Raw genomic sequence first — 12,021 nt, 5'->3', positions numbered from 1 at the left:
TCTAACTGTGTCCTCAATTCCAATCCAACATGCATCGCAAAACGCTTCTTTTGACACTTATAAAATACTTGAGTAGAATTTTTTTTCTTCTCTCTTTTTTTAATTTTAATTTTAGTTAGTTTACGTAGTGTCATGTTAGTTTCATGTGTACAATACAGCGATTCCACACTTCCATACGTACTCTGTGCTCCTCCGGCTTCCTCTTCTTTATTTACTTACTCATCTATCTATTTAGTTTGAGAGAGAGAGAGACAGAGAGAGACAGAGTGAGCGAGCACAGGTGGGGAGAGGGGCAGAGGAAGAGAGAATCTTAAGAGAGAATCTTAATCCAACCTCAGTGCAGAGCCGGATGCAGAGCTCGATCCCACAACCCTGGGATCACGATTTGAGCCGAAATCAAGAGTCAGGTGCTCGACTGACTGAGCCACCCAGGCGCCCCTAGATTCGTCCACTTTAAACCAAAATTATAGAGTCATAAAACACATTCGATAAACAAACACCAAATGTCTTTCATTTTTACTTAAAAAAAATTTAATTCCCCTTGGTTATCACACATCCATCCGACAGGGTTTCCAGAGACATAATTATGCGCCAGGGTCTGATCTGGCCAATGGGGATAAAGATGTAAATAAAATACAAGAGATGAAGTCCCCTCCCCACAGGGAAGGGGACCTAAGGACCAGGCGATTGGCTCCTTCTTCTCACGCCCCGCTGGGCTCTGAGGAAGCTCCCCTTCGCACGTGGGATAGAGAATCACCTTCTAGACCAGGTGCTGGGTCTTTTAACTCCAGCCTCTTGAGCCCCTTTTTTTTTTCCTTTTTAAAATAAAGTGAACGACTTTGCCTCAAACGATGGCACGTTTTCCCCACGCGGGCTGTGCTTGTAAATAACAGCGAAAAGAAGCGTAGCTGTATTCGTCCCAGACTGCCCAGAGAACAAAGACTTGCCTTCGATTGATTCTCCCTTTGAATTTGTGTTAAAAGACGGTATGTCTTAGATTCTTAAATGTAGTTAATCTAAGTAAAAGTTCCCTGACGAAAGATTATGTGTTCACGCTGAACGAGATGAAAACTGCCACAAGTTCCAAGAATACGCTGTTCCTTAGAGCAAACAGCATTGACTGCTATCAATAAGCAAAAAACTGCAGAATGATTTAAATTCAAAGTACGGTAAATGTTTATCAATGTAACAAAACTTTAATTAAATATTCAATAGGAAATTCCCTTTTAAAAAAACCCCAAGAAACTAAACAGATGCCTTGCCCTGCATTTTCAAATGCTGACAAACGGGAGACGCCCCAGGCCATTTGCATTTCCCCACAAACGCCCTTTAAGCTGGTGGGAACAAGGCTCTCCTTCATAGGTGCAGGGCTGCCCCCAGTGGCGTGGGGCACGGGGGCCTGCCAGGCCTGCCTTCTCACAAGACCACACTCAGGGCTGCAAAGCCTACACAAGCGAGCCAAATACCCACACTGTACACAGTTTATTATTAATAATAAAACCTGACCACCCAAATCCACAAATTGAAAACCACCAGGGCTGCTGTGAGTGACGAGCGAGGAGGGAAGCAGAGAACATTCCAACGCTCCAGTTGTGGGGGTCGGGGGGGGGGGGGATTTAGGAGGTAGAGAAGAAATTGTTTTTGACTTGTAAACAGATCTAAAATGTTTTCCGAAGGCAAATCTTTTCGCATTTTGTGAGGCTTAAGATGTTATTTATATTGGAAGCTTCTGGTAAACTACTAGGAACCAATTGAGCTGCTTTTTAGCAAAATCTGAAAACCTGGATTTGTTGGTTCGTTGTGGCATACATCAACTAGCTGATGCTTACAGTTTTAGCGTTCATCCTTTGATGAACAACAATTACCCTCCTCGAAAGCAAAACATAAGTCGGATGTACCACTGAGGCCAAAGCAAAGCCTGAGAGAGGAGAAAGGAGCAGGCCCCGAGGCAGAGGCCACTGTGTGCGTGCGGCCCCACCAAGCACACCTGGCCCCCAGGAGAAGGGCTCCTATATGCGCCAGGTGCTGTCATGTACAGGGCGGCTCTCCACATAGAAGGCGGCCCCCAACGACAGGCCATGGAGCCCCTACGACAGATCCCTAACACACAGCAAGCGGACTCACCTAGACTCACGGTCCAACCCCAGCTGCAATGAGAATCATCCAGGGAGTTCTAGAAATGTCAGCGCTGATGCCCACCCTCCCCTCCAGACCAGTGCATCAGGACATCTGGGGCATTTTCCTGACCTCACGTGCCACACCACTCAAAGGTGGTCATGCTCTGGCCACACCTCAGCCAGGAGGGACCCTGGACACAAAGGAATCCACACACACAATACAGGCAGTGGTTGGGCTGGTGCGGAGGAGGGAACGGAGGACGGTGTCATTGAGCCAGCGGGCTGGGCAGTGACCCGTGAGCGTGGCCGCCTCGCGTGCCCCATCAGCCCACCGCAGATACGAGTCTGCCCTCAAAGACCAAGGGCATATGTTGCCAACCCAAATCTGCAATTTATCTTCTCCTGACGGCTTCCTGTCCTCATGCCTGGAGTCTCCATCATGGGCCATCGCGGACCCCATAAGCCATCGTCTTACCCGAATGGTGTGATGTAATGAGGTGTGCCATTCAGCTTTAGGAATTACCTTAAAATACTGGTACAAAAATCAGATCTCACATGTAGTAAAAACTCTTCTGACATGCTTTCTACATCGAAACTCAACCAGACCATTATAATAAAAACACATTAAAGTATATGATTTCAGAAGCAAAATACGCCGTTAGTAACTAACGATCATAAAAGTTGTTACTTTTATGTATAAAACCAGTTATTAAGAACTTAAAAATAGTTAAGTGGAGAGACAAACTGAACACAAAAGTGATACACTAGCTGCATATTTTAGGAAAAAACCAACAGCCTTTTGGAAAGAGAATATTTATAAAAATGTATATAGAACACAGGTGGGAACGTGTCCTGAACCCCAGTGTAGAGAAGACTGATCAGGACGCTGGAGCAGCGGGAGCCTGTGCTGTTTAAAAGGCGCCATGAGGCAGAGCAGACAGAGCAGAGCACAGGATGGCATGTGGGACACACCACACCAAGGGAGAGCTCGGTGCGGGGATGTCAAGGGAACTACCCAAGTCGAGGAAAAGGGCGAGAACCCACCACAAAAATGAGAAAGACACTTGAACAGGCACTTCTCCCAGGAAAGGAATATACCCCTCTGACAGGAGACATGAAAACGCACCGAGTCTCACCGGTGATCAGACTGTGAGGCTGAAGCCACAGGGGCGACCGCTCGCAGCCAGACTCAGACTGTTGATGGCAACCAGGGTTGGTGGGGAAGCAGACACGGGAGCTGCCCTACAAGGCTGGAGGAGGCCAGGCCTCACACAGGAAAGGGGGGGGGGGCACGTGCACACCTCGCACTTACCTGTCCGCACAAGGAAACGTGCCCGAGGACATACGTGCCAGCACTGTCTCTAACAGTGCGGGTCAGCAAACACCCAGATACCTACCAACCACAGGCTGGATGAATGTGGTGGGACGCAGGCAGCAGCCTGAATCAGTGATCTCCCGCCACACAGGACAGCAAGGACGGACTCCACGAGTGTGATGGTGAGTGACAGAGGCAAAACACGAAATCCTGCGGATTCATGAAGCCACTGACATCAACTTCAAAAGCAGGCAAACCTGCCCTCCGTGTTAGGTGCCAGGGAGGAGTTACTCTGTGGAGGAGGGAGGGGCCCGGATGTGGTTCCCGTCCTGATCCAGATGCTTTGCTGGGAGGTGAGCCTGGGAACAGGGTGTGTGCCTTTTGTATGTATATCGCACCCCAGGACAAAAGATCCTTAAATAATTTCAAATAAGAGACTTCACAAGAATCTTTTAATGCGTCTCGTGCTGTCGTGCGTAGGTAGATTAAAGTCCACACGACGGACTGTTACGATGGTTTGCCTGGATGACTGACCATTTTCAGTAGCTGAAGACACTGGTTTTGTGAGGTTTATGTGTGTTCCTGAAGTGTGTGAAAACTAGTATTTTTACTCACGAGCACTGGAAGAGTCAATCACCCTAGAGTCACCACACCAAAACCCGATACAGGAGACAAACGCACACCTTGACTACATCATCACCAGGGAGCAAACAGGCTCGACTCGGCACGGATGTCTCGGGTGGACACAAACCGAGCCTGCGAATATGTCACCCACCGACTCTGCCTTCTAGGTCCCGGGCGCGTCACTGGAAGCAAGTTGCCCAAAGAAAGGGGCATGGACGCACGTGAGGGTTGTGCCCCTTCAGCCACAGTCCCGTGTGTGGGACCCACGAGGCCTCCCAAACACGGGTCCCTCACAGCGCCCGCCAGACGTGCTTTCCACCCCCAGTCTGGCAGGCAGCAGGGGGCCGTGGCTCCTCCCCAAGGGACACGAGGGAAGCCCCCCTAATCTCCCAAAGGGGACCAGCACACGGCATCACCCCCTGGCTAGGATCGAGCCTGGGCCCCTCCTAGGAGGCGACCCCGGTCCTCTGGCATGCAAGCACAGGAGGGAACGTTAGGGCCCGAGAGCACGCGTCGGCACCCGCGTCCCCGCTCGGCCCCCGGCGTAGCCCACAAGCCGGGCCTGGCTCCGAGGCGCTCCCACAATGCCCGTAAGAGGGAAGAACTTTGAGACGTTTAGGACAGAACCGAACTCACAGGGGAGAGCCGCTCCCCACCTGCCCAGTGCGCTTCAGGACGCTCTCGGCGACCCGGACGAGGTGCTGCGGCATGGACACGGACGACACCGGCTCCTGCTTGGGCCGCTGCTGCCAGGCCCGGGAGCACGGCAGCCACGGGAAGAGCCACGCTGGGGAGGCCCCGGCGCCCCCCCCCCCCCCGCACACTCACTCTCTTTGCCTTTCTCCTTGTTCTTGAGCTGCTGCAGCTTCTGCTCCCGGTGCTGCTTCTCCAGTTCCTGCTCCTGGCGGTGCCTCTCCAGCTTCCGCTGGTGTTCCAGAAGCTCCTGCTGGTGCTTCATGGCCAGCAGCTCCTGCTGTTGCTGCGAGCAGGGAAGGAGGAGACAAAGACAGTCAGAGCCTCGCTCCCAGATGGGACAAGACACACACACACACACACACACACACACACACACACACATACACACACACACACGAAGACCGGCCAAGGGCCACAGGTCTCCACGCCGTGTCTCCCGGAGCCAGGCTGTCCTCTGCACGGCCAGCACCCCTAACCGGGCGGGGGGCCTTGGCTCGGCCCGGTCCACACAGCAAGCGTGGCTGCCGGAAGCCCTGGATGCCGGCTGACTTTCTACGTGTTAGAAATTATGAAAATAAACGCCCCTGAGCTGCCGGGAGGAAAGAGGAGGCTTGGGTGATGTCGCAAGCCGGGAACGGTGCTTTGAGAATGGCACAGCGGAGGGTGATGCGGAACGGCCACCCTGGCAGACCACTGGCACCTCCTCGAGTCAGGTGCACGTCTGCCCCGACCCCGGCCGGCAGGTCCCGGGCTAGCCCGAGCCCCAGAGACACGTCCGCGCCAGGCCTGTGCGACTAGCGCTCGGCGGCCTGCTCCCAACGCCCGGGCTGGACACGCTCCGATGGCCCTCAGAGCCCAACACGCGGGCCAGCTGTGCGCGCCCGTCGCTGGAGATCCACCCGGCGAGGAGGCAGAACGAGGCAGCGATCCATGAGAAACACAGATGGGCCGGAACAAGCCTCACGACTGTGCAGGTGCCGACGGGCTCGTGGGGAAAGGGTCGGCCCTCAGATTCCACGGACGTGAGGTGGTGGCGGGGGACGCCCCGGGACACGGCGGCAAAGCCCAGGGTTGCGTCCGCGCTAGGCCTGAATCGCTTCGAGTACGCGCCCTCTTTTCTTGTCATCGTCCGTCCTGTTTCTGTGGCCCCTCCTGGGCGGGTGGCCATCCTGCTCTGGTGTGGGACAGGGGTGGGGGCAGCCCCGGACCTTTCTAGCAAGGAAATCTGGCACAAGTGTCCACATCTGAGCCATCAAATGTCTTTCCCACAGAGGCTGCAGGGAACGGGGAGCAGTGCCACCACTAGGACCCTCGACTGGCTTCCCGGGCCCCGTTCCCACCATGCTGTCGCCAGAGTAGGGAAATCACCCGGTTTCTGTCACCAACTAGAGCACGTAAATTAAGAAATTAAGAAAACAGGATTTCAGGTTGCTTAGAGCCCTTCTCTATAAAGACGCGAGATGTCACCCGTCACGTCTGTGACTCTTCCGAGGTGCAAATCACGTTATAGCAAAAATGTTAAAGAAAAAGAACGGCAGTTACAGACATTCGTAACATGAAAGTCCACACTCCCTCTCTGAATAAAGCCTGCAGCCCAGGAGGGGGAGTGCCGTGCCGGCCAATGACGAGGACGTTCCGCAGAGCTTCGGAAGCAGCTGGCAACAGTTCACGAGGACAGGAACCAACCACCGGCGGGTATGTGGGGAACGCGCGTGCAGAAGCAGGTGCAGGATGCCAGGCCCATGTGCGCGGCCCAAGGGGCAAGGTGCCGGGCCACACCTTCCCACACGGCTGGCCCCGTGCCAGCCTCCATGAGACACACCCCACAGTGGCCCTGCCCGGGGAGGCGGCCTGATGGCAGAGCCCCACGGGACTGAGCCAGGGCGCGGCTTGCCAGAGGGTCACACACACACACACACACAGAGCCTCCAGCGATCAGGTGGCGTTTCTCACTGCAGGGGACCCACAGCCCCGGTCCACAGTGGCCAGCCCCTACCTTCCACAGTGGGGAAGGGGACCCCTTTGCAGCCAGGGGCACCGGGGTGGACCAGCAGAGGGAGGTGTGAGGTGTGGCTGGGCCTCGAACCAGGAGGGCGGAGGAGGGGCGGGGCGTCCAGACCCCACAGGGCGCGCACCTCCCTGCTGCTCCTGGGACTCACGCAGGCCCGGTGTGAGGCGGAAGGGAACTGACGCGGCAGCTGTGAGGGGAGGGCCACGCGGAAGGGGCCACGAGGAGGGGGCCCCGCTCGGTGCCCACCCGTGGGGCCCACGGACACTGACGGGCACTTTGCAGAGCCTCCCTGTGGAAAAAGTTACAATCCAACCATCTTCCGTGGAGACAGCGAAACTATCAGAAATAAGCACCTTCCCAGCCCTTGCTGCCAGAGGACTTCTGGCGGGGGGGGGGGGCACCAGCCGGGCGGTCAGGGGACAGTGCGGAGCACAGACGTCCGGCCTCGACCCGATCCCCCGCTCCCCTCCACGCTCCTCCACACGCCCCAGGAAGGTCTTTCCGCTGGTGTAGCGCCTGCTGACCCGTTCGGATTTGGATGTGGATTCGAGAACCTGCGCGAGGGCCGCACGGCTGCGGGCACAGGTGAACGCCCTCCCCGGGCTGCAGCCGTGCGGCTCCCGTGTGTCCGCAAGTAAGCAGCCCGCAGCCCGGGGGGCGTCCTGGTGCCGCTCAGGCCGGGAAACCAGCGCGGTGGTCTGGTGAACGACGGGTCTTAGAATCGAGGGGCCCCCTCTCCGGGTATCACCCCCGCCCTCAAGCGGCCCTCGTACAGCCCTGGGTTCCCTTTCAACTGCTCTGTGTTCATTTGATGCGCAAAGGAGGAAGGGGCAGAAAGTCACTTAATATAGTCTCAAAATATTTACTTTGCAGCCAGAACCAAGAAGGAGAGAGAGATCTTTCAGCTGTCGTTACAAAAAGACGGAAACAGCCGCACACAGTGGTGATTAAAATTCACAGGGAGACCAAACTCCCAGGAAGCAACACTGCCCTGGGGTTTTCAGGAGGAGCCATTAACAGACACGTGCTGGGTTCCCTACGAATGCCCCCCCCCCCCCCCCCCCCGGCCACACTACAGGGTCTCAGTCCCGCTTGCGTCCGTCTACAGGTGTTCATTCCGCGTCCCGGGTCAGGCGACCCCGAGCACAGGTGACAGTTGCTTCCCCTTCTGTTTCTCTTCCTCCTTTGCCAGTGGCCCAGGCTGGTGATGTGCCCCAAACACAGGACAACCGGGCCAGCAGGAGAGGGAGGAAGGAAGAGGGACCAGGTTCCATGCACGGACGGCTGGTGCCCGGGGCCGGGACTCAGGTGGGCACGTCCACACCAAGCACACGAGGCTGGCCTGGGCCTGCTCTTTGCCCTGAGCGAGTCCCTTGGACCTTCCTCAGGGACAGATGCTTTCAAAAGTAAGGGGACAGGGAGGGTGCAGGCCTGTAGGCGCCTCTCCCCAGCGCCCCCCGCAGGAAGCCTGCCCGTCCCCACGGCCTGGTACCTGCCAGCACTTAACAGGAGGACAGACAGACGGACACGAGTAACTGCTTTGCCACCTACTTCCCAGTATAACTTAGAACAGGCTAAACTGAACATAAAACACAGACCTTAAATGCTTCTTCAACACTGTAAAAGCCTGGTGTGCTCAGTGCCACAGAAGGGCCCAGTATGAAAAGCCAGGCTGCAAGGCCCAGGCCCATTTCCGTCTAGAACCAGAACTGGGCCCGGTATGAAATGCCAGACCGCAAGGCCGTTTCCACGTGGAAGCAGGGCCGGGCCTGGGGCGTGTGGTGTCGACTCTTCGAGATGCTCCGGGGGTTCTCAGGCATCATCCCGCGCATCCCCTGGGGCGAGCACAGGGCCGGCCCGGTGACCCTCACCCGCAGAACGAACGTGTGACCGAGAGCAAGAGAAAGAGTGTGTCCCCTCCCACCTCGGGGTCTGGGGGCTGACCTCCAGGAACACATCCTGTTCGGCCGTGGGTCTGAGTGAGCATCTGGGGCCAAAGTGTCGTTCCCCACGGCGTCCTCACAAAACGGGGCCATTTCCAGCTTTAGCTCACTGGGTTTCCCGGTTCAAATCAGAAGGGTGCGTTCCGTAAGTTCAAAACCATTCTTCCCTCTTGCCTCGTGGCACAACCAGCAGTGGCCAAAAGCACCCACGAGGGTACCACTGCCCTCCAGTACCACGAGGAGGGTCTGCCTCAGACACCCAGCGCTGGGGCACAGCGGGCCCCCCAGAGGCTGCGCACCGAGGCCGAGGGGAGCAGGGGCGGTGAGGGCAGGGCCGGTCGAGCCCGGTGGCCCGCACCCCTTCCGCCCTCGCCCATCACGTCTCTGCTGCTGGAACTCTGGGCTCTTCGTCAAGGCTTGACCTCAGAAGCTGCCTCATGGTGAGGCCTACGCCTTACCCCACCGGAGGCGACCCTGGCTCCTTCCTGTCCAGGGCTTCTGCCCGAGACACTTCCCGTGAGGGCTCTGGGCTGTGTAGAGGTCGGACTGTGTCTGCCCCCCGGCCCCCTGGCTGCTGCAGGCCCACCATCCTGGGCAGGAGAGCGAGCCTGGGGGAGTCGCGGACCAGATCACGTTGAGGAGCGAGAGCCCGGACAGGGGAGGGGGGAGGGTGCACACAAGCCTCTTGCGCGCAGCGCGGGAGCCTCTTTTCTCTGTAGGACAGAAACTCCTACAGCTGCCTCCGGGAGTGCACAGCAGGTTCCGCCCTTCTACAAACCCAGGTAGCTACACTCTAGAAGGCACGATCACAGGGGCTGCTGTGTAAAGCGCGATGGTCTCACGTGCCACAAACGCCCGGCGGCAAAGGAAAAGCAGGGGCGTCGTCAGGAGCCCTCGGAGCAGCAGGTCAGGCAAGGCCGTCCGTTTGCCCGTAATGACCGCCTAGAAGCCAGAGCGGCCGCCTCACAAGCGGTTCCTTCCGTAAACATGCTACCCAGGTGCAGACAGGTGCGGGGATGACGCAGGACTTTGGCCGGCGGGCAGGGTGAGCTTTCCTAGGAACCGGCCTGCAACAACCCGGAGTGTCCTAGTGGCTCATTAACGGCTGCCTCAGGTGACCTGGAAGCCCCGGCCTGGGGCAGCCACCGGGACAGGTAATAATGAGAGTAAACATCAGGGCTGGGCTGCGAGGGCCAGAAAGCCAGGCTTCCTTTCCATCTCATCCCTCTGCCTGCAAGGCGAGGACTCACACTGTCAGCTGAATGGCTCTAGAACTCTCTCCTACCCATGCAAACAGCACAGATCACACTGACAGATTTTACATCTCCACGCGTGCGTGCATGCACACACACACACACACACACACACACACACACACACACACACAGAGTTCAGCCTTGCTAGGAAAAAAGCGCATGCGTGGGGATAATTTTTATTTTCCGCCTGCTAGACTAGAAATACCCTTTGAGGCCAGGAAGCGAGAGGCCTCTGCACCTTTGCAGGGAGCACAGGTATCCCCTCCTTCTGAAAAGTTTGCGCTACGTCACTCGGCTTTTGCGAAAGACCTCCGTTAGGGCCTGTTTTCAAAGAAATGTGAAGAAGATTTTCACTTTCTTGAAACAAGGAGAAGGGAGCAGATACGTGAAAAGCATTGGTTCTGCTGCGAGCCGGTCCAGGGGCAGCACACACACCGGGGCGGCAGGAGGGGCTCCGCCGAGCCCTGCCCGGGAACCGCCCTCCGTCTCCCCGCCCCGCCGCCAGAGCTCTGAACCGTGTCTGCGAGCATCTGGGCTGGGTCTTGATTGATTTTGTGCATCCGCTAGCAACACGTGTCCTAAGTATCAGAAAAGCCTAAGAGTCGATTTTCTCGATGTGGACGCACTCAAAAAGGTTTTCGTATAAATTAGTGGTGATTGCTTCTTTGCGTTATGCCACTTTGGCTCACGAAAGTTTTCATAATATAGGTATGTACTGGGGACCAGCATACTCCAGGTATGTGCTGGGGGGGGCAATCCTACACTGGGGGCCTCCCCACACCTGCCCCTGCTGATACTCACTAGACCCTCTGAACACACAGGGTGACATGCTCCCTCTTCATACCCTTCCCAGAGGCATTAAGGCCACAATGCAAGAGGGAAGCTTCCAGAAGCATGGAGTGCCACTAGCAGCTGCCACAAGCTGGCCCTGGGTTCCCCTGAACTGACATCACTTGGAAAGGAGAAGAATGACCCCAGCCTGGATAGAGTGGTCCCCAGCCAACACCTCCTTCAGTCCGTTAACCAGGCACTCCTCGGGGATGTGGGGATCCCCCGCAGTGGCAGTCTGTTCGGGGTCTGGTCCAGTTTGCTGCCCCAGTTCGGTCTGTCTTTCTTGTCGGAAACACAACAGAATGACCGGTGGTTAAACCGGAAGTCAGCAACTTCTGGGTTCATATTTAACTCTCGGTTTACCTACCAAGACCAGTCCCCAAAGGTGCGTACTCTTAGAAAAGCCCAAGGACGGACCGTGGCTCAGTCTCCGGAACGCTTGCAAACGTTAGCAAACTGAACAGAGTTCATCTTCTTTTCCCACCCTAATAGTATTATCCGGCATGCGGTACAGAACATTCTTACAAGCACACGGCGGGCTTGACTTTTACCCGCTCGAGTACCTTTGTGCACACGTGTTAAGTCAGCAACGTAAAGAAGACACCACGGTCTGAGTTTGGGGGACCCCCAGTGCCAGTGTGGGGCTGGCCACGGGAAGAGACAGTGGCAGTGGTGGTCCGCACTCGTGCCCAGGTGTGAGCACATCAGGGGTGCGGATGCAGGGGTCTGGACACAGCCACGTGGCAGCGACCTCGCCTGCCGGACCGCCCTGCCTATTTTAGCTACTTTGCTAGCAGCGCACAACTCTGAGCGCCCGGGCCTTGAACTCCACCGTTAAACCCACGCGGACAATAGCGGCTCCGGACAAACACTGCATGACGTCATCACAGGAGGTACCAGGAGAGTCCGGTTCACGGAGCAGAAGGGTGGCCCCCGGGCTAGGGGAGGGCACGGGGAGCCGGTGTTTCATGGGGACAGCATTTCTGTGTGGGGAGATGAGAACGTCCTGGGAACGGGTGGTGCTCACGGTCGCACGACCACGCGATTGTGCTTAAGGCCACTGAGCGGCAACCCAAACGCAGGTAAAACTGTAAATTTTGCGCTCTCGTGCATCTTCCCGAAATACAGAAGTGAGTCGGGTTTAGTGGTTCCTCTAAGAGTTCAACGGAGGGCTACACGCGACTCGGCAAGCCCGACCCCAGGTACCCAGCCCAGAGGTGAGCGCAGA

General features: G+C 56.7%; 1 protein-coding gene across 7 annotated transcripts in view; it reads right to left on the bottom strand.

Annotated features, from left to right (window-relative positions):
- The window catches only part of HDAC4 (histone deacetylase 4), a 288,638-nt gene that overhangs the window by 90,003 nt on the left and 186,614 nt on the right, over positions 1-12,021 (bottom strand). For all 7 annotated transcript variants that reach the window (XR_009607488.3, XM_060624337.3, XM_060624334.3 and 4 more), the window contains one exon: positions 4,885-5,035. Coding sequence is in view for 6 of the 7 variants with exons in the window: in XM_060624337.3 (XP_060480320.1) it covers positions 4,885-5,035 (151 nt within the window). In the remaining variant the exon portion in view is untranslated. The remainder of the gene's footprint in view (positions 1-4,884; positions 5,036-12,021) is intronic.

This window comes from Panthera onca, chromosome C1 (assembly GCF_046562875.1).
Source record: "Panthera onca isolate mPanOnc1 chromosome C1, mPanOnc1 haplotype 2, whole genome shotgun sequence".
NCBI classification, from domain to species: Eukaryota; Metazoa; Chordata; class Mammalia; order Carnivora; family Felidae; genus Panthera; species Panthera onca.
Note: the sequence above shows the minus strand (reverse complement) of the source record. Positions and strands in the feature narration are given on the sequence as shown.